The sequence below is a fragment of the Theropithecus gelada genome, chromosome X, assembly GCF_003255815.1.
Source record: "Theropithecus gelada isolate Dixy chromosome X, Tgel_1.0, whole genome shotgun sequence".
NCBI classification, from domain to species: domain Eukaryota; kingdom Metazoa; phylum Chordata; class Mammalia; order Primates; family Cercopithecidae; genus Theropithecus; species Theropithecus gelada.
In genome coordinates this window covers 134195934-134218901 of record NC_037689.1, presented here as the reverse complement: position 1 = coordinate 134218901, position 22968 = coordinate 134195934, and the positions used below count along the sequence as shown (strand labels likewise).

The 22968-nt window shown below is 40.4% G+C and overlaps 1 protein-coding gene across 1 annotated transcript in view; it reads left to right on the top strand.

Annotated features, from left to right (window-relative positions):
• The window catches only part of ARHGEF6 (Rac/Cdc42 guanine nucleotide exchange factor 6), a 116938-nt gene that overhangs the window by 22863 nt on the left and 71107 nt on the right, over positions 1 to 22968 (top strand). The window contains exons 3-5 of the mRNA XM_025372211.1: positions 9873 to 9957; positions 12112 to 12236; positions 13673 to 13874. Of these exons, the coding sequence (XP_025227996.1) occupies positions 9873 to 9957; positions 12112 to 12236; positions 13673 to 13874 (412 nt within the window). The remainder of the gene's footprint in view (positions 1 to 9872; positions 9958 to 12111; positions 12237 to 13672; positions 13875 to 22968) is intronic.

The window sequence follows — 22968 nt, the reverse complement described above, 5'->3', positions numbered from 1 at the left end:
TGTATTGGGGCAAATCTTGATTTGAGATTAAAAAATCACCTTCAAGTAGAGACAACAGAATAGAAAATGGTTTTAGGGCTAATATACCTGTGGGTGACTTCATTTGCCAGATTTTATATAGTGTTCTTTTTATTTCTCATCTTAAAACAAATTTATGTATTACTGCCTGGCATAGACACCAGGTGTTCAATAAATATTTGCTGAATGGATAATGAATGAGTATTTGAATGGAAATGAACTTTTAAAATTTCATTGTAGACAGCTTGTGTATTTAAGAGTCTACATGTAGATGGTCAGGAGTTGACTTTTATTCATAAAAATGACTCTTTAATGGGTAAAAATGAGGACAGAAAGAAAGCTGGGTTTCCCCTAAGATAGCATTACTTTATGCCAAGCTAGAGTACTTGTTTCAAGTTTTTTAAAAATTAAAAAAAAAAGAAAATTAAAGGTGTGAGATACTAGCTCCTGTGATGTCATAAAAGCACCATTTCTGATGTCTCTGAGATCTGAGCTCCTGAATGCCCACCTAACAGTGTTTGGATTGTTTCCTAAGTGCAAATCCTGTTTGGAATAAGTTGGAGTAGGATTCATTAATTAATTGATGTCTGTTAGGCATTGATGAGTGTCTCTGAAAATGACATACTTTTAAAAAAGTGAATCACGCAGATATATAAACGGGAAGAGCCAAAAGTCTTTGCCAAATGAATGACTGAAGGTAATCTCTAAGTAAAGAGAGAAAATAATAATAACTTTGGCACAGCATCCTTTCCTCCAAGTTTAGCTGGTGTTAGGAGGATTTGGGGCATGTGAATTGTAGTCTTTCCAATTACACGTTACCCCTTCTTGCTGCTGGTAAGTTGCTTTGCCATGTCCCGTTGTGCTCTGGCTGTGAGTTGGAGCTAGTTTTAGAGCATGGGCATGAACAGGGGAGGGTGGCTTGTAGTGTTTGTCATTTATTCAGTTTTACAACAAAAATGGTTAAAAATATAACCAATTCCAGAAAAAGCAGTAAAATCCCACAATTCTTTGCAGCTTCTCTTCTCTGTAATGATGAGGTCGTGGTGCTTTGTGATGACGTTTAGAGGAACCTCTATTACCTGGGACAGGCAAGCAATTGAGGATGTTGCCTACACTCAGCACACAGCTTAAAAAATTAGCAACCATAGAGTTTGAAGCACCTTTGGTCACCTCACGGTCACACAGCTTAATTTTGCTGATGAGTACAGGTACATCTAATTTTAGATGTTACATGTTTCCTGGAAAATTGCGTGGTGATTTTTTTTTTTCTTCCCTAAGTGATATCTCTTTCTGAGTTTATTATACTTTCTGCAATGCTTTTTCTTCAAGTATGACTAATTATCTATTGATGAGAACATCTAAACTCTCATTAATTAATCAAATATCTGTTGAGTGCCTACTATGTGACAGGCACTCTTCTAGACACTGAGGATCCAGAAGTGAAAAAAAAATTGAAATCATAGGGCTTGTGTTCTAGGCATAATTTACCTTTAAGTCTCTCTGACAGAGCATCCTGTCAATCAACCAATGAATGGTTATTTATCAAGTATTTTGTATATGTTGAATACTGGGGCCAGGGCTGTGGGGGAATGTGGACTTCAAAGAGCCTACCTTTTAATAGGAAATTCAGGAATAATCTCAACACCTGCATAATGAATAAAGAATACTGGGCTGATAGACCACTGAGAGCTTAAATTTACAATATCTCTACAGACTGTAAAGCTGTAGCTGTTTGGAAAAAAAGAAACATGAAGGTAGGTCAGTGAGGACATTATGGATAGCAACAGGTGATACTACTGGAAGGGCTACTGCTGAAAATGACTAGCAGTGGCTCTTTTGTTTCATGGCCCTTGTTTCTCCCTAGTCTTTGTGTGGAGCTATTTACCACCAGTCTCTGCTGTAAATTCTGGTAGGCTCTGGGGCTCCCACCCTAAATCTTAGTAGCTGCTAGGAAAGCAGGGACCAAGGGAGCCCTCTCTCCATAGGTGAGGCTCCTCTCTAACTGCCTGGATTGTTAAACAGGCAGGGAGGAGCTGCTGACTACTGAAATTTCTGAGGATATTCTCATAGACTTCATATATTTACCTTGATTCTCTCATCACTAAGAGTTCTAAAATAAATAGTACCCTGAATGTCTCGGGCATTTGTTCATCTTTTATATGAAAGGACAAGGAAAAAGCATAAAGGATGTTGGACATTGATTTGGGAACACATGTCTGGCCACTCTTCAATATAAAAACAAATTATTTTCCAAAAGTTCATTTTTAAGTGATTATTAGGGACACAGAAAACATTTTCCCATAGAAACAAGGCTCTACACGGTGATTATGTTTTCTGGCTGGCCCACAACAGCCTGTTGAATACTTAATGTGGCTGAACTATAGAACTCACAGAGGCTAAGTGGCAGGTGTGATGCTGTTTCTGGGAAAATGTGTTCCGCATTCCAATTTGGAACACTAGGGAGTCAGTCCCTGTTTCTGAAGAGGTGGGAGTGGGGGCATTGGGGAAGACACCCTCAGGTCTGGCACACAGATGCTCCAGCAGCTGAGGGTTCACCCATCCACTCCACCCCACAAAACTGGCAACCAGTGTGCTTTTGCAAAGGCTCTGGTGACAGGAGCACAGGAGGAGGGGCAGGAGCCGGCCAAGCCACAATGGCTGGCTGACTGTGAGGCAGCTGAGTCTAGGCCTCCTGCTTCCTGTCCTTGGCTTGGCAAGCGCTATTGACGAGAGATACTTCATTTTTCCCTTTCCTTCGTGCCTACTCTCTTTTTGATGAGATTATTCAAAACCATTTGTTCCTTCTTCTTTTTTCTTTTCTTTCTTTTGATTTTTCTTTCTCTTCTTTTTCTTTCTTTTTCTTTTTTTTTTTTTGTTTTGAGGTGGGGTTTTGCTCTGTTGCGCAGGCTGGAATGCAGTGGTACAATCTCAGCTCACTGCAACCTCCGCCTCCCAGGTTCAAGCCATTCTTCTACGTCAGCCTCCCGAGTAGCTGGGATTACAGGTGCCTGCCACCATGCTTGGCTAATTTTTGTATTTTTAGAAGAGACGGGTTTCACTATGCTGGCCAGGCTGGTCTTGAACTCCTGGACTCAAGTGATCCACCTACCTCGGCCTCCCAAGGTGCTGGGATTACAGGCGTGAGCCAGTGTGCCCAGCCATCAGTTGTTCTCTTTTGCTCTCCCTTTATTTAATCCTGTGACTGGCCCCACTAAGATGCCTATATTGTTCCTCATTAATTCCCCTCTTACCTGAACAGTTATTACTCAACTAAAGATAAATCTCTGTTATAGAGAAAGGGGTTCTCCCCTATAGGAGTGCTAACAAGGAAGAATGAGAGTCCTGTGGTGATGCTGAGGTAGCCATCAGGAATGAGATTGGTGACTTTTAACGAAGAGTGAGGGAGCAAGCTCAGATCTTGGCTTCTGTCATAGGAGCTCCATGGAGCTGAACTTCCTGGCTCTGGATTCCATGAGGTTCGAGTAATCTAGGAGTCCGTATTAGTTATGTAAAGTGACTTTATAGGAATCCACAGAGCCAAAAAGAAAACAGAGAGAGTTAAAGCTGTCCATGATCACAGTCCAAATGCCACGATGCAGTGGCAGCAAGATAAAGCCAGAATTTATAAATAGGTCATTTAAAAATGACATTTTGAAAAATCAGCTTGTAAACAGGTTATAATCATGTTAGGCTGCAATACCCCAGACTCTCTTTGCTCTGATTCTGTAGTACTCAACACAGTTCTGATTATAATTTAGCTCACCAGAGAGATTTCTCTATTGGGAGAGAGTGCTCTGGCCACAAAATGGGAGTATTTAGTCTCCTTAGTGCTTCATTTATTTTTAGTAAAAATTAAGAAATTGGCCTTTTGGTTTATTCATTGGCCTTTTGTGAGCTTGGCTTGTGTGAGTCCATTCTCAAGAGACTTGAGAACTGAAGACCAGATTCTGGGCTTTGGGGACCCAGCCAAGATGCTGCCTTTAAGAGCTCCTATTTAGATGATGGACCACAAGACCTCTCGCTGAGCTCCTTTGCTCAAAGACACTTTCCAGATGGGAAATGGAGCCTCATAAAGGTAGTGTTGCTTTCCTAAGGTCCTCACAACTGCTCAATAGTGACAAAGCTGAGATTGGAGTCACAGTCTTCTGACTCTCACATCAGTGCTCTTTCCACAACACTGTATGTTGTTTCAGCTACAGGCACAGATTAGATCTTGGAGAGAAAGGGAGGAAATAAAAGTTGAGAGCCGGGTTTGCTCCCTTAAGTTTGGTCCATATCAAATAGGAACAGCTATTATTTAAAACCAGGCAGAGTAGAAATGCCACCCACTATATTCTAGTAAGTCGAATACCAGTGGGTAATGAATCCAATTTCTGAGCTAAGAGCATTATTTGTTGCTGACTTTGTGACTGCTTTTAGTAGGAGCTATGTGCACACATCCCAGATCACGTTCACAGAGCCAGGAGCGGTACCACCCAGTGAAATATGACTAAGCAGCTCAGATTTTCTTGCTCTGTTGCACTATGTAATGACATTTCCACCAAAGTTGAGGGGTTAACAGAGGCAGTGTGCTCAGCTGTGAGAATTAGAGAATGTGATTCAAGATGAGCTAAGTTAATTTAAGATTTTGTTCAATAAAAGCAATAAGAACAAGGAAGAGCTGGAATGTTCCTAAATATTTGGAATCTTTTTTAAAAAACAGGCTTGAAGTATAAGCTATATGTCCTTGTGGTCCCAATGAATGACTTGCTTTTCAGTTGATTAGACTTTTAACTCTTGAGTAATGGAACCTATTATAATCACCCCCAACCTTAAATTACCTTTAAATAGAAGTTGATTGGGTGTTACTGAAACCACATGACGTTAAGGATGACCAGTTCTGAACCAGGATAGGGTATGCCTTCTTTTCTAACCAAGATATGGCTAGACTGCTGTGACTGGTTAACTCAGGTGGTTAGAGCATGATGTCAAGAAAATCAGGAGGCTAGGTGTTATTGCACATGGCCCAGATGTTTTAGCTTGGTTCTGTAATCACGAGCTGGACCCCTACCAGACCAGGACCTCACAAATATGGGCCATGGCTCATGAGGCAGACCTGGTTCAACAAATAGGAGGAGCTTAGTGCAGTTTTTCCCCTCTTTTGGCAAATGTGGCCAAGTGCCTCCTGGGTGAAGGCTGACCCTTGAAATGAGAAGGACAGCACAGGAATTAGCAAGGCCCCTGCGGAGACAGTCTTGTAATATGGAAGATTTTCTCTTTGCTGTGATTAGTTGAATTAATCATTTTAGAGGCTATAACAAACTCGATGCAGATGACACAGATGCTACTTGTATTGACAGAAGCAAAGGATTTCTTTTTGTATACAGACTCATGGATTGCTTTTTCATTTTTTCTCTATGTCTCATGGAAACATAAGGCGTGCATGGAGGACTACAATGCCCCTCAGAGCACTTTCTTGTGTATCTTTATTGGCTCCATCATTTTCTTGCCCTGTGACTTAACTACTCTGAGTCTTAGTTTACTCATCCATGGAATGGGGAAAATAATTGTACTGACATCATGGGCTTGCTGGGAGAATCAAATGCACATAAAAAAATATAGTTGTATCTTAGTCTGTTCAGACCACCAGAACAAAATGCCATAAACCAGGTAGCTTATAAACAACAGAAGGATATTTCTCATAGTTCTGGAGGCCAGAAATCCAAGATCAAGGCATATTTGGTATCCTGGCGAGGGCCTGCTTCCCTATTCGTAGATAGTACCTTCTCTCTATTTCCTTACATGGTGGAAGGGACAAGGTAGCTCTCTGGGGCCTCTTGGATAAAGTCAACAGTCCCATTCATGAGAGCTATGCCTTCGTGATCTGATTACCTCTAAATGCCCCCACTTCCAAATACCATTATACTGGTGATTAGGTTTCAACATATGAATTTGGGAAGGGCACAAACATTCAGACCATAGCAGTATGTATGTGATGTCCAAGCGTGGTGCCAGGAATATAGCAGGAGCTCAGTAAATCAGTAGCTATACGATAAGTGAGGGAATGGAACAGGGAGCTGGGAAAGTTTCTTCTCATATGCTTTCTGGCTTTTCTAAGTTTCTAGGGAAAGTGTCATAAAATAGCATACATGTTGAAACTGAGAACTACTCCAAAAGGTTCTATTTGTAATGCTATAGAAATATTAACTTCTTGCAGTTTACATTGGCAGATCCCCAATAATTCGCAATTAACACCTGGTGTTTAGTGGTTTGCAAATAGGTTTTGCTGTCATTGCGGATATCTAGAATAAAAAGCTGTGAGGAAACATTTAAAAATTAAATGTCTGGGCTGGGTGCAGAGGCTCACGCCTGTAATCCCAGCACTTTAGGAGGCCGAGGTGGGCGGATCACTTGAGGTCAGGGGTTCGAGACCAGCCTGGTCAACATGGTGAAACCCCGTTTCTACTAAAAATACAAACAAAAACAAACAAAAATTAGCTGGGCATGGTGGCAGATCCCTGTAATCCCAGCTACTCGGGAGGCTGAGGCAGGAGAATTGCTTGAACCTGGGAGGCAGAGGTTGCAGTGAGTCGAGATCGCGCCACTGCACTCCAGCCTGGGGGATAGAGCGAGACTCTGCCTCACACACACACACAAATAAAAAAAAAATAAAAATAAATAAATGTTTGATTTCATCTGCTGATGTAGGAATGCAACTTCGGTTGGCTATATGTAAATACTTAAAATATCTTTAATAAAGTTTAGTCCCTGTCTGTCCTATTGGTTAGAGTAAATGTTTTTATTGTTGTTAGATTTGAACCTTACATCATCTGATTGCAGGAATGATACCTTGACACCACCTAGCAGTAGTCTAAGAAGTAGTACTTTTTTCTTGTCTGAGTCACAGTAGTGGTAAGATGAATGGAGGGAGGGAATCCTGCTGTTCATCTGGCCTTCACGGATCCAACTGGAACTAACTGGCTTTTTGTGCACCAAAATAGGTATAAAGAAAGTTCAGCTAATCTGGGACTCAGTCACAAACCAGAGACACTGAACAGACTAGTGAGGCTTGCACAGGGTACTAGAAGATGAGTATCATCATGACTTTGCCATGATTTGACTTTGACTTTAAAATTTCATTGAAAATGACTTACGAAAATTACATACAGCATAAATGTGCAAATTTACATTAGCTTTTTAACAGATTCCAGTGCTTTGCAGGCAGCAAGGGGAATTGGTTCTCTATTTTGAATGTATAAATGAGTGGGTACTGTAATCTACCTTTCCCTGTTCTTCTCACACCGTCTCTACACTGGGGAATTCTCCTTTGCTTTATCCTTATTTGGGGACCAGAGCCCTTAGTCTTTCTCCACATCATCATCTCTAAACTTGGTCTCACACTTCTCATTTCCACTAAGACATAAATGACTGATAGTGGCTGAAAATGTGATCCCTCCAGATAATATTTCCATTTTCATAGGGGAGCTCTCTGAAGTGCATGGAAGAAAGATCTAGGGTGGAATTTTCAATATCGTTCAATTTGGGACTCAGAAGGGTATAGTGTGGTGGAGGGTGTTTGTGGTTGTATCTGATTCTCCAGTTACTCTGAAATAATAATGCTTAGGCGTTGCTTTCTCTAGCAGTTCCCAGAGGCTTCTTCCAACTCCTTCCTGTGTAGTTTCTAGTGCCTCAGAATAGGCTTGCAGCAAGAAGAACAGTATCCATGGATAAACTTGAGTATATTGGGGTTTTCTCAAAAGAGAACCGGGTACAGTTCAGGAAGCTTCCCTCAGGCAGATGCAGTGACTCTTGTTGATGCACATTTCATTTTCTGATCAGTTTATTTATTTTCAAAATCAGTCAAGTACCAGTACAAATGAATAATACCAGTGTTGCCATGTATAGCATTTAATAACCCTGGATAAGGAACAACTAAAACCAGAGGGAGAGGTTTTTTTTTATCACAACTTTTGCTCTCATGCCTTATTCTGCTAATATTTAACTTTTGCTTGTTATTTTAGATCTACTCATCTCTACCACACCCACCCAAAACATGTATCCACATGCACACACACATGCACACTCCCATTAGGACCGGTGGGCTAAAAACAAGTGAATTTTTTTGCTTTGCTACTATTTTGGCATACATGTCATTAACATTTTCCCAGTTGATCAGTTCTAAGGGAGATTCAATAAGTCTGAAATCCCCTGAGATACTAGACACTCTCTCTAGTCTATTGCCTCTTGTTCACCCAGGCTTTGACAAACTAAAACAGAACTCTTGTCCATGTATTTCTGGAAAACTTTGAATTTTATGTTGTAGCATTCAGAAATATATTTGGATTGTGTTGTTGTTTAACTCTTTAGTAATATTAGTATTACTCTTTTATCAGAAATATATTAATGTCTCATTTTTAGATGCAACTGGGCTTTTTGGTCATTTTAAGTTTGAATGCAAAACATTCATTGATTAAATGAATAAAGCGGTGAATCCTAGAATAGGCAGATTGGTGTAGGTTTGCATTTGCATGTATCTTTATTGACCCCCCAAAACGTGAAAAAATTGATATTACATATTTTCATTCTAAAAACAGATTATAGGTTTTCAAGAACATGTACAAAAAAGATAGAAATTTGTCTTGATATGGTTCCCAGAAAATATGCAGATTAAAAATGGAACAAATGCCTCTACCTAATGGGAAGACAGACCCTTCAAAATCCTATGCCCATTACCAATCATGTCCCATATAAAAAGGTACATTTTATTTCCGTCACCACATTTGGGGAAAAAATGATGCAATCTGTTTTCTTTAGGAGACTCCTAGACATCCGGGAACAAAATGTTTTTAGAAGGGGCATTTCCATCCAGAAAGTGGGCATCTGGTTACCTACAGATATACATATTTACATTGTTGGCTGGTACATTAATAGATTGTACCTGTGCATGAGAACACTTCTAATTTCAAATATACGTATTTGGGATTCAATATATTTTAACACACTGACTACATTTCAAAGGTAACAGTTAAATTGCATTGTAAACAACAACATCTGATTGGTATCTTCACTGGGGACAATAGCGTATCAGATTGACAGTTGACTGGTAAAGTGAAATGTATTTACTTAATGTGTTTTTTGCCAAGAGTTGAGTAGTATCACACAGGCTAGAGGTCATATTTGGAAAAGTCATCTAAAGCCAGGAAGAGCCCATAGGCCCAGGCAGGCGAATACTCGAACTCATGATGAGCTGAGAGGGGCAAGGTCAAGCAGCAGAAACTGGGAACTGAAGCTGGGAGCGAAGGGCAGACCTGGGCAGAAAGTTTGGGCAACGTGGAATTGGGATCCTAGGCAGTTGGGATGCAGCGGGTGGCAGTCGGAGGAAGGAGAGCAGAGAAAAAGGCACTTCTGACAATGACTCAACTAGGCACAGCTAATAAACTGTACAGATGCAAGCATGTCAAAAAGGCTCCACCTCCTTATTTGTGGACTGTCCAGGACATTCTGTAGGTGATGGACATTAATTGTAACCCATGCATGTGAGCTTCCTGTAACTGGGCTGAAACTATTGATACATTCAGGTCAGAAGAGTGGGTCTGAGTATGCGCTGTTCATTTCCTGGTGGGCGCTGCCTTCTCAGCTTGGCTCTCATTTCCCATTACTGCTTTGCTCTGACTCACTGATGGCCTGCCACATGTCATTAGGCAGCTCAGCTGCTGCTCTCATTTCTCCCAAAGGTATACGGAGGTTTGTGTCTTGGCTTTTGCACTTTTTTTTTTTTTTTTTCCGGAGAGCTGGAGGAAGTGGCCTTTTGATAGTTTTGTTTGTTGAGTTGAATACTTGTAGTGTCTTACGGTTTCAATTTTCCTTTCTCATAGGTATTTGATCCTGATGACCTTTATTCAGGGGTCAATTTCTGCAAGGTTCTGAGTACTCTCTTAGCTGTCAACAAAGCAACAGAAGGTAAGCTGGGCTTGTGATTTATGTGTTCTGGGTGACATTTTTGAATCCATGTGTTTGTGATTACCCTAGGAGCCAACTCTGGCCAGGATTGTTCTCTTGATGCAAATTTCCCCCCTGCTCCCCCAAATATACCCCAACAAATGTCAAATGCTTGAATTTTTCATAGCTTAGGATTTAAAACATACCTATGATAGATGTTATTCTAATGCCCTTAATATAATGATAAGAGCCAAGAAGTTATTCCATTCAAAGCTCTGAATAGTCAACTGAGTATAAAAAAATAGAAAAGAAAAAGGAAAGACCAGTTCCCTTTTTCATAGAGTTTACAAAATACAGCCGTCACTTCCCTTTCCCCACTAGAGACATATTTTTCTCATTGTTTTCTGTATGCCTTTGTCCATGTAAAGGAACCCTTCAGTAGCCTTGCACCAAAAATGAAATCTTGGGTTCATAGGGAGTGAAAATAATATATTTTATTTAAATGTTTAACACCTACCACACTAGAGGTATTAAATATAAATGCTAGTAAATGTGAAGAAAATGATGATACATGTAGAATGTATCCCTGGTGTAATATTTAACCAACAGCTGGATAGTAATAATCATACTTAAAATGCTTTGAGCTCTTGCCCTGGATCTAGGCTGTCAGAAGAGCCACAGGTGATCTCATTCAATCCTTGAAACAACACTGGGGGCAGGTATTATTATTATTAGGTCCATATTACAGATAAGGAAAGTCAGGCCAACAGTTGCCCAACTAGAAAGTTAGTGGCTGAGTTGGGATTCAGACCCACATCTAACTGACTACCGAGCCCTTATGCCCAAGCACGAGGCTTGCTGCTTAAACTGTTGGAGAGTCAAGAGGCTGTGTAGCCAGCATCACCAGGTGCTACAAAAAATGTCAAAGCTATGGTCCCTGCCTTTGAGAAAATTACTGTCTACTTAAGGAGACTCAACTTACCCATGTGAAACAATTAGAGGACAAGAACAGACAATATAATCAAGTGCCAAATAGGTTAGAGCATCTAGGAAGCTATCAAGTAATTATAGTTTTAGTCCAAAGAGCTGTATATAATAGCAATACATGTAAAAATACTTCTCCAAAGTTGTTCTTTTGCTATTTGGAAAAAAAAAATGCTTTTGAGCTATTGCATGGCGTATAGCTGAAAGTACAGCTAATTCAAGTAACTATATTTAACACACATGACAACTATCCAGTTCTAGTCAGGGAGGATCGTGTAATTCTAACATTATGCCACACAAATTATACGTTCCTTTGCCAAACTCTCCTAGCAAGTTTTACAGTCTCTTCCCTTGCCACAGATATTTATAAAATACAAGGAGGTGAAAGTTAAAACCCACAGCATCAAGGAAATTACTTGGATACTGAGCTTGTCGCCTAGGGAATGTTTGGGCTTTAGACTTTTGCAGTTTATATCTTTTAAAAATAAATGGAGAGGAAAAGAACTCTTATTTAAATTTGTCAAGAAGCCAGCTTCTCTCTTTTGTATACTTTCAACAAACTGAAAACATCCAGCTCAGCTCTGGCCTGGTCGAATTTCACAAGGTTTCAAGGAAGAGAAGACTCTTGAATCTGATTGTTAAAAAAAATTATTCTAGTATCAAGATTGCATCTTTCCCAAACACACCTTCTCTTTCACTCTCATTCTCCACCCTGCCCCACACACATCAGGGAGATTTTACATTATATATGCCACACATATTTTTACGTGTGAGTAAGAAATGAGCCACTGAGTTATGGGCCAAAAAACAAAGAGAGAAATTTGAAATATTTCAAAGTAATAAGAGCCACAAACAGCTGTTTGGTGCCCAATATAGTTCTGCCTTGGATAAGAGGGCATAGTGTTGCAACTGGTTCAGGAGGGAAGAGTTGTAGGGAAATGGTTAAGAGAAAATGTGGTTCTGTCGCTGTTTTTCATTCTACTGGAGCGCAATGGCCAGTAAGGTTAAGAACAGGAAGTTGGCCACCAAAAAGGGAAGGGGGATTGAAAAACACTTGCCGTGTTCATGATGATAACAGTTAGAATTACAGCCAGGATGCCTCTGATAGTATCCCGAGAAAGATAATGTTATGTGGTAGATGTTTTTCTGACCTGAGTGGTTCCTTTAACATGCCTTTTCCTCTTTTCACAGATCAGCTATCAGAAAGACCATGTGGACGTTCCTCTTCTCTTAGTACTGCTAATAATTCTCAGACAAACCCACAGGGAGCAGTTTCTAGCACAGTTTCAGGGCTGCAAAGGCAGTCAAAGACAGTGGTAAGTATAGTCCCCAATTCTCCGTCTGTTTTAAAATCCATAAAATTAGATTGATATCCTAGTTGCATCTCCATATGTGGTGAGACAGCCATCCGGTTTGTTTTGGGCATCACTGAGAAAACTAATTATAAACTGAGCACCAATTCAGGCTGGCCCGAAGGAGCAAATCAAAGGCATGTGGTGGGGACAAAAATCCAGATTGACGCTCCAGCTCTGTCCCTTACAAGAATTAGGCAAGTCACTTAACTGAGAATGCTATGCAAACGGAAGTCATTATGGCTACTTTCTGATGGCAATTTGCTATTTTTTTCCCTATCCTTTGTTTTATTAGAACTAAATAGTGCCTGACACATAGTAGGCAATGAATAAATATTGATCAGTATCCTCATTATTATTGTCATTTTTATTTTTCTCTTTCCATTCCTAATGAGGAAGGCCTGATTTTAAATTTCAGTCTATGATGAGCTTCTATATTGGGATCTCCCAGTTGCCTTTTCACTTGGTCTTATTGGGAGCTTTTATTTGGGAGGAAATGCCTCATCTTCTACTCTTTGGGTGAAACCTTTATTTCCTGTCAAAAGCCACCCACTTCTAGTGAGACATTATGACCAATTACTTCCAAAGCATTTGAGTATGTGGTTCTTAACCTTTTTATATCACAGATCCTTTGAAAGGCTGATGAGCACTATGGCTCTACACCCTGGTACCCTCTTAAATTGTATACAAAAGCCCATGTGTATGAACTCGTTTAGACAAAGATCTGTTGTGCTTATCAGATTCTCTAAGGGGTCTGTGACCCTCAGAAAGGAAGTCCAGTTTATACATGACAGATTAGAAATTCCTGACTTCATATATCCATGTAATAAAACTGCAGTTGTACCCCCTAAATCTATACAAATAAAAAAATGGAAAAAAGAATTCCTGACTTAGGCAACTATGGGGTATTTGATCTTTGCATATAAATAAGTCTTAGCCAAATTAAGATATCCTTAGTAATTAGGAGATGGGAGGCAGATTTTTATGGAGGGTAGGTTAGTACATCTTAGTTATATAATTATGTGGACTGTTTGTGTGTTGAGTAGAGGCAGGGTGGAATAGCTTATCCACGGTGGAATAGCTTATCACTCTACTTTGTTATCTGGCTTAGTTAAATAGATAATCTTTAGATAATGGGGAGGGGTCTGGAGAGAAAAATGAAAGCTGTGACCCACTTCAAAATACACATTCTCACAAATGCCAAAGCTTATATACTGTTTTGAGGGATTTATTAATCCCTCTGAGACCCATTCATGGACTCCTAAGTTAAAAACTCAGGACTGAGATGGATTTGGGGTTTTGTCTTTGCTTCCTCCACTTTATTTGCCTAAATCCATATCATTTCTACCCCTGCCTTATTTAGATGAATGCTTAATCTGGTGTGGCTTTTGTTTCTCTAGGAGATGACGGAAAATGGAAGTCATCAGTTAATAGTAAAAGCAAGATTCAACTTTAAGCAGACTAATGAGGATGAACTGTCAGTTTGTAAGGGGGACATCATTTACGTCACTCGAGTTGAAGAAGGAGGCTGGTGGGAAGGCACATTAAATGGGAGAACAGGCTGGTTTCCCAGTAATTATGTCCGTGAAATTAAATCCAGTGGTAAGTGAAGTTTTTAAAAGCCTTTTTGATTGTGACTCTTGTACTTTCTTGGTATTCTTACTGAAAATTGTGTAGTTTTAATTGGTTAACAGAAACTGTTTATACTTGTATGTGTATGCCAAAAATAAGAGTAGAACAGAACTGGGAAAAATCTATGATTAGATATTTTGAAACAAATTGTATTTAGATTACATTAAGGCAGCAGAAAAATAAAAAAAGCAAAGGAATTCAAAGCTCAGACAACTGGTCCACCCTAACTGTATCCCTTTATGTCTACTAATTCTAGCCCATGTTATATAGTACATAGTCCTTCTTACTACTCTAAAACTTACCATGGCAGAATCCAATAATAAGAGAGGCCATGTGCTAACTTCCTTTTTTTAGCCCTAAGCCCTGTAAGCAGACCTAAGACTAAATGCCTCAGACATGAGAGATGATAATGATAGGGCTGCAGGAAGCTGGCCACTTTGATTCTGAACAAGATTGCCCTTAACTCACTGCATACTGCTAACTGTTTACCTTTGTTTGGTAACAGTAGCCAGAGAATGACATCGAATTGCTCTTCAGTAGTGTTTTCTTCTCTCTCTTTCTCTCTCTCTTTTTTTTTTTTTTAGACCGGGTCTTGCTCTGTTACCCAGGCACAGTGCAGTGACTATAAAAGCTCACTGCAGCCTGAACCTCCTGGGCTCAAGTGATCTTCTTGCCTCAGCCTCCCAAGTATTTGGGACTACAGGTGCACACCACCACACCCAGTTAATGTTTAAACATTTTGTGGACAGGATCTCCCTATGTTGCCCAGGCTGGTCTTGAGCTCCTGGGCTCAAGTGATCTTCCTGTGTCTGCCTCCCAGGGTGCTGGGATTACAGGCATGAGCCACTGCGCCTGGCCACTCTTTAGTAGTTTTCCTTAGAGTTCTTTTGATAATTCACTTGCCCTATATTGTTTAAGAAGATAGGCTCCGCTGATATTGCAAAAAACCCAGCAAACCCTTATACATAAAAATATGTCACAATACACATAAAACAGTATTTAGTTATTCACATGACTGCATCTCTTTACTTTTCAAAAATATTTACACAAGGGCTCTTTTGAGTGGTTAGCTCCTCATCGCATCATTTCTTTTGTAGATATCTTACTGCTTTTTCAATGCCTCAAAATTGATACTATTAATTAATTAATAAAATTATAGGCTCACTGTAAGTAAAACGAAACGTTGTGGAAATATACAGTTGACTCTTGAACAACATGGGAATTAAGGGCACTGAGCCCCCATGCAGTTGAAAATCCATGTATAACTTTTGACTCCTCCAAAACTTAACTTCTAATAGCCTACTGTTGATTGGAAGCCTTACTGATTGTATGTTATATGTATTATATACTGTGTTCTTATAATAAAGTAAGCTAGGGAACAGAAAATGTTATTAAGAAAATCATAAAGAAGAGAAAATACATTTACTATTAGTTAGGTGGAAGTAAATCATCATAAAGATCTTCATCTTCATTGTCTTCATGTATAAATGGGATGGGCCTGCAAAGTTCGAGCCCATGTTGTTCAAGGGTCAGCTGTATAATGTAGATAATGAAAGTTCCTCTTCTCTTTGCACCCTCCCCCAGATAACCAGAGTTAGGAGCTTTTTCCTAAAGTGTTTAAGATAAAATTAATTTGCACACTTTTCTGTGTTCTGTGTTGTGTTAAAAGGGATATCTCCTTTAATGGAACATGTTTACTAGCAGACTTATAATTATATACCTATATGGAGACTTCTTAGCATTTTTAATTACTGGGAATCAAGAAGGTTCTGTTGAGCCCTGGAGTATTTCCACAGGCTTTGCCTGGAATTTCTTTGGTTTTGATGATATTCACAGACGATTTTTACCTCTCACTACATCTTTCAATTGATTTAATTTTGTTGACAGGATCCCTGAAAGATTTTCCAGATTCACTCTAACATTGTTCCCTGATACAGTGTCTTTATCTGCAAAACTGAAAGGAGCAGTAATTTTGTCCAGGAATCCCAAGCACTGCTGAGGGGACCTGGGAAGTGAACAGCACACCCTCAATTTGACGACTCTCCTTATAATGTCCCTCATTGTGATTCCTTGTAGCAGTCCGGCCACTCCCTTATAGACTGCCCCAGGTTATTTGTCCTGGTCTTAGGGCTCTTCTTTTTAAAATTTCTTCTATATTCTCTCTGGTTTAGGACTCAGCTTAGGATTCATGTGGCAAGCTCCAGCTCTGATTTGAGCACTTAGGTAACCCTTAGAAGCATCTAACCCAACTGTCAAGGACAGGTCTGAGTTGCTTGGGCCAGGAAATGAGTGCTAGTCAGGGAAGGCCTGGAACTAGTAGTGTACGGAACAACCTCTCTCATTTAGCTTATGACAGCAGCTTCCTAATTGGCATCTCTGCCCCTGTTTTTGTTACTCCTGTAATCCAGTCTAAACTCAGTACCCAGAGTGATTCTTTCAAAATGTATCTTGGGGCCGGGTGCAGTGGCTCATGCCTGTAATCCTAGCACTTTGGGAGGCTGAGGCGGGCAGATCACTTGAGGTTGGGAATTCACAATCAGCCTGAGCAACATGGAGAAATCCCATCTCTACTAAAAATACAAAAATTAGCTGGGCATGGTGGCGCATGCCTATAGTCCTAGCTACTTGGGAGGCTGAGACAGGAGAATAGTTTGAACCCAGGAGGTGGAGGTTGCAGTGAGCTGAGATTGTGCCACTGCACTCCAGCCTGGGTGACAGAGCGAGACTCTGTCTCAAAATAATAATAATAATAATAATAATGTAACTTTTGTCATGGCTCCCCATCTCAAAAAAAGAAAAGGCCAAGGTCATCACAATAGCTTCCAAGGCCCTCGAGGATCTGGCCTTCCATTGCCCTTCTGGCCTCCTCTCTCATCTCTCTTCCCCTCACTCATTCCACTTTAGCCACACTGGTCTCTTGGCTGCCTGTGCCAGACAGGCTCCTGCCTCACTTGGTGTCCCCCTGTCTGAAACACTCTCCAGCTGTCAGCACGGCTGGCTCCCTCACCTCCTTCAGGTCCACTCACTTGTCCACTTCACAGGAGGGCCTTTCCTGGTCACCCAGGAGAAAATTTAACCCTATCCCCACTCCCTCTATCCTCCTTCCCTGCTTAAATTTTTTTGCTTATTATTTTTCCCCATCTAACATAATACACATTTACTTATTTATTTCATTTACTGTTTATATTTTACCATTAGAAATGTAAATACCACAAGGGCAGAGACCGTTCGTTTTGTTTATACTCAGTAAATATTTGTAAAATGAATGAATATTATGGGATAGGTAATTCAATTCTGTTCAGCTTGTTCACTGAGTACCTCCTAGGCACTCAGGGGGTCTATAACAATCTATACCTCATAGACGCCGTCCCCTAGCACCTTACAGTCTAGTAATCAACACAGGTTTGTGCACAACTAACTGTTACAGGCCAGGACAGAGTAAGTAACACAGACAAAGGACTGAGTAAGATGCTGTGGGAACAGTGAAGAAACAATTTGATTAACAATAACATAAGGAGTGCGGAAGCACTTGAATTGGGTCTTGAAGGACAGAAGAAGCTTCTGAATGGGAGAAGAAGATTAGAGGAAATTTTTAAGTTCAAGCATGGAAGTAAGAGTGGATGGTGGGGTAATTTGGGTTGAGAATCAGATGCATGATGATAAGGAATGGGACCTTGAGCTGGAACTACATTAAGAGGTGGTGTCAATGTCAAGTTTTAGGCAAGGGATAACATGGTTTAGGAAGATCTTTCTGGAGGTAACGTGGGGGATGTATTTCAGGGAAGTGGTGGGAATAACCAGCAAGGGTGTAGAGAAACTAGCAGAGGCTACTGCTAAGGTCCAGGCAATCCAGATAGTGGTATGGACTGCTGTGGGGATAGTGGGGAGGAAGAGAAGTGGATGGATGCAGTATATACTGTTGAAATGAAATTTTAAAAACTTGCTGATGATTACTTTTGAGGATAAGGGAACAGATGAGAACAATACCAAGTCTAGAGGTCCAGCTTGATGGTGAGCTCCTTAATGGCATGCAGTGTCATGCACCTAGCCAGCCCACAAAGGTTGATTTCTCTTAATGAGGGCGTCAATCTCTGTCTTGGACACTGGTGTGGTGGAGAAGCATAAGACATGGCTTTTGCCTTCAGGGTGTTCATACTCCATTGTAGAAAGACATCATTAGAATACAATATGATAAGTTTAGTGATAGAGCTAAATACAGGATGCTCTGGAGAGGTGGGAGGAGAAGAGAGGAATATAACTCATCTTGACAGGGAAGTCAAGGGGACTTATTCCTCTTTGTATACCGTCTTGTCTCCATATGCCTAACATGGTGCTTTAGACATAGGAAATGTTTGATGTGTGCTGAACTCTGTTAATAGAGAAGATAGGAGGAGGCAGAGGTTGAGTGTGCATGTCTCTCTGTGTGTCTGTGTTGGGGGGGTGATTGGTACTGAAGATGATGAACTGTTTTGTACTTGAGCAGAGGTGCACCGAGTCATAGGTCTGAAGATTTCTAGCAAGTAGTTGGCAGTATGGTTATGGAGCACAGGAGAGAGATAAGAGCTGGTGATGAGGCAACTGACAGTATAAGCCAGTGGACAATGAAGTGTAAAATATATAGCAGAGCATTGGTGTTCAGAGACAGAGAGTGTGTTATGCCTGAAGAGGTTGGGGGAGGCTTCCTGGAGGAGACAGGGCTTAAGCTGAACACTGAAAGACAGATAGGCTGTGAATAGGCCCAGAAGAGAGGCAAGGACAATCTAAATCATAGTGATTGTTCAGGGAAAGCAAAACACACGATGGTTCTGTGGTAGGACTGAGCAGAGTGAGCTTGAGGGACAATGGAAGAGACTAGCTTCAGGTAATAAAAATGTCTTGCTGGGAAAGTAGGTGCTCAATGAATCTTTGTTGACTTGAATTCTTTCCTACCCCAACTCTTGCCACCACCACAAAATAGTAGGTAAGCCAAAACCTATCTAGGATGCTGCCAAGGAATATTTTAAATTAAATGCTATGTTGTGTTACGTTTGGTCTAGAAAATACTTTTCCATTTTTAATTAATTAATTAATCTTTCTCTCTGTCTTTTTTTTTTTTTTTTTTTTTTAAACACGGTATCTCACTGTGTTGCCCAGGCTGGTCTCAAAACTCCTGGGCTCTAGCGATCCTCCTGCCCTGGCCATCCAAAGTTCTGGGATTACAGAGGTGAGCCACCATGCCTGGCCTTCATTTCTTTCAACGAACTCCATACTGATGTATATATTTTTTTCTTTTTTGAGATGGAGTTTCACTCTTGTTGCCCAGGCTGGAGTGCAATGGCGCGATCTCAGCTCCCCACAACCTCTGCCTCCCAGGTTCAAGCGAGTATCCTACCTCAGCCTCCTAAGTAGCTGGGATTGCAGGCATGCGTCACCATGCCTGGCTAATTTTGTAATTTTAGTAAGGAATGTTGATCAGGCTGGTCTCAAACTCTCGACCTCAGGTGATCCGCCCGCCTCGGCCTCCCACAGTGCTGGGATTACAGGCGTGAGCCACCGCGCCCAGCCAACGTAGAGTTTTAAACCCCATTGCCATACAACCTTTTAGGCCATTTATAAAATTCAATCAGGCATGGAACTAAAAATCTTTAGCGATCTCAGTCTGCTTACTATTGGGTCAAACATATAACACTGTGGCCACTCGAAGAGTCAGTAATTCTGACACATTCATACATGCAGCCTGGAGGGCGGAGGGACATTTAGCCTGATACTACACATTCTTTTGTAATGTCTTAAAAGCAGAACAAAACAAGCCCAAAGCCATACAACCCTCACCCTGCAGATTGCTGTGCCATGGGAGTGCTGTGCATAGTTTTCCTCCCTTCAGTCTGTCATTGACAAGAGCACTTTGTGCTCTGGTAAATTTGCCCTTGGAGAGTGGCGTTTTAAGTTTTGGATTCCACTGTAACTCTCATCTAGAGATAATTATGGCCAAAGCTCTGGGGATAGCTTTTTCCCGCTCTTTGAGAAGAGGCTGATTTCAGAGGTTGTATAGCATAAAGAATCACCCACCTAATACCATAGAAAGTTAAGAAATAGAAGACTTGAGTATGAAACACACACAGACACACACACACACACACACACACCCCTCTTTTTAACATGAGCTTGTGGCTGAAAGTAGAGTAAGTTTTTGTGACCATGATGATAAAAGCCTCTCTCCAAGGATGATTGAACCTGGACATTGATGACATCATGAAGCCACTGTCATCAATTCTGCTTGCCTACCTCTGAATTTCCTATTACATGAAAAAAAAAAAACCCTATTTTGACCAAAAATATGTTTTTTTAAGGATCTTATTTCATGAAAAATACATGTATTAATAACTTAGTCATTATATAAGTTACAGAACATTTTTTTTTTTTTTGAGACGGAGTCTCGCTCTGTTGCCCAGGCTGGAGTGCAGTGGCCGGATCCCAGCTCACTGCAAGCTCCGCCTCCTGGGTTTACACCATTCTCCTGCCTCAGCCTCCCGAGTAGCTGGGACTATAGGCGCCGCCACCTCGCCCGGCTAGTTTTTTGTATTTTTTTTTAGTAGAGACGGGGTTTCATCGTGTTAGCCAGGATGGTCTCCATCTCCTGACCTTGTGATCCGCCCGTCTCGGCCTCCCAAAGTGCTGGGATTACAGGCTTGAGCCACTGCGCCTGGCCTACAGAACATATATTAACGGGCTTTGCTCTTGTATTTCATTTGAGCCAGATACATTATAAATGAGAAAATTAGCCACTTATATACAATTTTCCATTCTCTCTTAAAAATCAGTGGTAACTTGTAAGTTAACTTGTTATTAATACATCAAAGTAATTTCTGCTAGTACAGTGGCAACATAATGGTGATTATATCCTTTTTAAATTTTTGTCTCTGTTCTGTTACCTAGAAAGGTTGAGGGTTTTGTTGGTACTTTGCATTAAAAATTTCCTGGCAAAATTTTTAAGCCAAGAAATTATTGAGGCAAGTGCGATTGAGCAGATATTTTAAACAAATTCTATTTTCTCCCACTGATTCAATTAAGAGGTCATCAAATCCTTCTTCTAAAACTTCTTATTAGCAGTAAATATAGATATCAATTGAGGGGATTAGGTACATGGTTAATTAAATTTGTATTAAGGCAGATTAAGAAATCAGTCTTCCTGCTCATTATAAACCAAAGCTAGGATTGAGCTTTATATTTAGACTTCCTGTTTTAATCCCCTGGGTGTATCACATAGATGTTTCCTGTCCAGCGAGACTATTTGTCACTCGATTTCTTTTTGTCCTATCACCACCAACAGGCAATAGTAATCTGCACACCAGCAAAGGAAGAGAAAGAATCAAAAATTAATTGGAAAGGGATCTTTACATCAGAATCAGGAGGATTTCTTATGCCTGTATTTGTGTGACACTCTTGTTTGAGTTATATCATACAAACAATCCACTGGAATTCTTCACTATATTGACTGATTCCCCCCCCCCCACTGATTGGATTACCCAATCTCCTCATTGCCTTAGAACACCACCTAAAATGTTTACATTTTCATGTTCGTTCTAGTTAGGTCACTTTCTAATCCGCCACCAGGGACTGAACTTGTCTCCTGAGAACCTCCACATATTCATTCCTTCTTTGCATGTTGCTGAGTGTGGGTTTCAGAGAGTCTTTCACGTGGCGGGAGTAAGAAGTGGTAGGGGTGGGGGTGGGGAGCAAAGAAGGAACAAGAGGCCAGAAACTGTCACTGAGGTCATAGTGCTGGTGTTTTTCTCTTTGCATTCCCTCTTGTAGTGTTTCATGGAGCCAGTCATTTGCAAGGTCTACGTTTTTTTAGACTTTCCAAGTTTATCCTTCCAAATCTGTCTCCCTTCTGTTCTTTGTGTTAATTCCCCAGCTTAGACCAAGACTGCAGGGAGAGCTAGAACTTCAGTGCTATGCTGAATTAATAGTGGTGAGAACATGCATCCTTGCCTTGTTCCTGATCTTAGGGGGAAAGCATTTAGCATTCGGTCTTTCCCCCTTTTATAAGATGCTAACTGTAGGCTTTTTGTAGACGCACTTTATTAAGTTGAAGAAGTTCTTTATTCTTATTTTTTCCATGAGTTACTTTTTCTCAAATAGGTGTTTAATTTTGTCAAGTGCTTTTTCTGCATCGATTAATATTATCATGTGACTTTTTTCTTTTAAGAATGTTAAGATCATGGGTTACATTAATGGATTTTAAAATATTTAACCAACCTAGGATGAATCCCATAGTATACAATTCTTTTAAAATATTGCTGAATTCTACTTGCTAATATTTTGTAAATTTTTTTGCATCCATATTCATGAGGGATATTGGTCTGCAGTTTTCTTTTTTGCACTGCGTTTGTATGGTTTTGGTGTCAGTGCAATAGTGATTTCATAAAATGACTTGGGAAGTGATCTCTTTTATTTTCTATGTGACATATGGAATTAGTATTGATTCTTCCTTAAACAGTTAATAGAATTCTCCAGTGACACCTTATGGGCCTGGAGATTTCCTTTTTCAGAGTTTTAAATTTACAAGTTCAATTTCCTTAATAGTTATAAGGCCATTCAAATGATCTATTTCATATTGGGTGAGTTGCGGTAGTTTTTGTTTTCTGAGGAATTGGTTCATTTCACACCTAAGTGTCAAATTTATGTATGTAGAGTTGTTTGTAGTATTCCATTATTATCCTTTTTATATCTCCAGGGTCTGGACTGATGTTCCCTGTTTCATTTCTGATAGTGCTCACATTTTCCCAGGAAAGCCTTATGAACCACCAGTGGATCCAGGTGGATCTTGAACTAGCATAAAGCTTCCAGGAACTGGCTATGCTCCACTTGTCCTCACCGGGGAGTGACAGAATTGTCCCTCATTGCTACTTTTCTGCCTTATTTTCACTCTGCCTAACCTGGTCCCACTGGATAACTCACTGTCACAAGAACAGTTCTGCCTTGAGCATTGCCATTTATACATCTGTGTTTCTGAAATCTTCCCCGAAAAGAAAACTCTGTACTGCCTTCCCTGCCTGTTTGAATTCCATCTGCCCTTCAG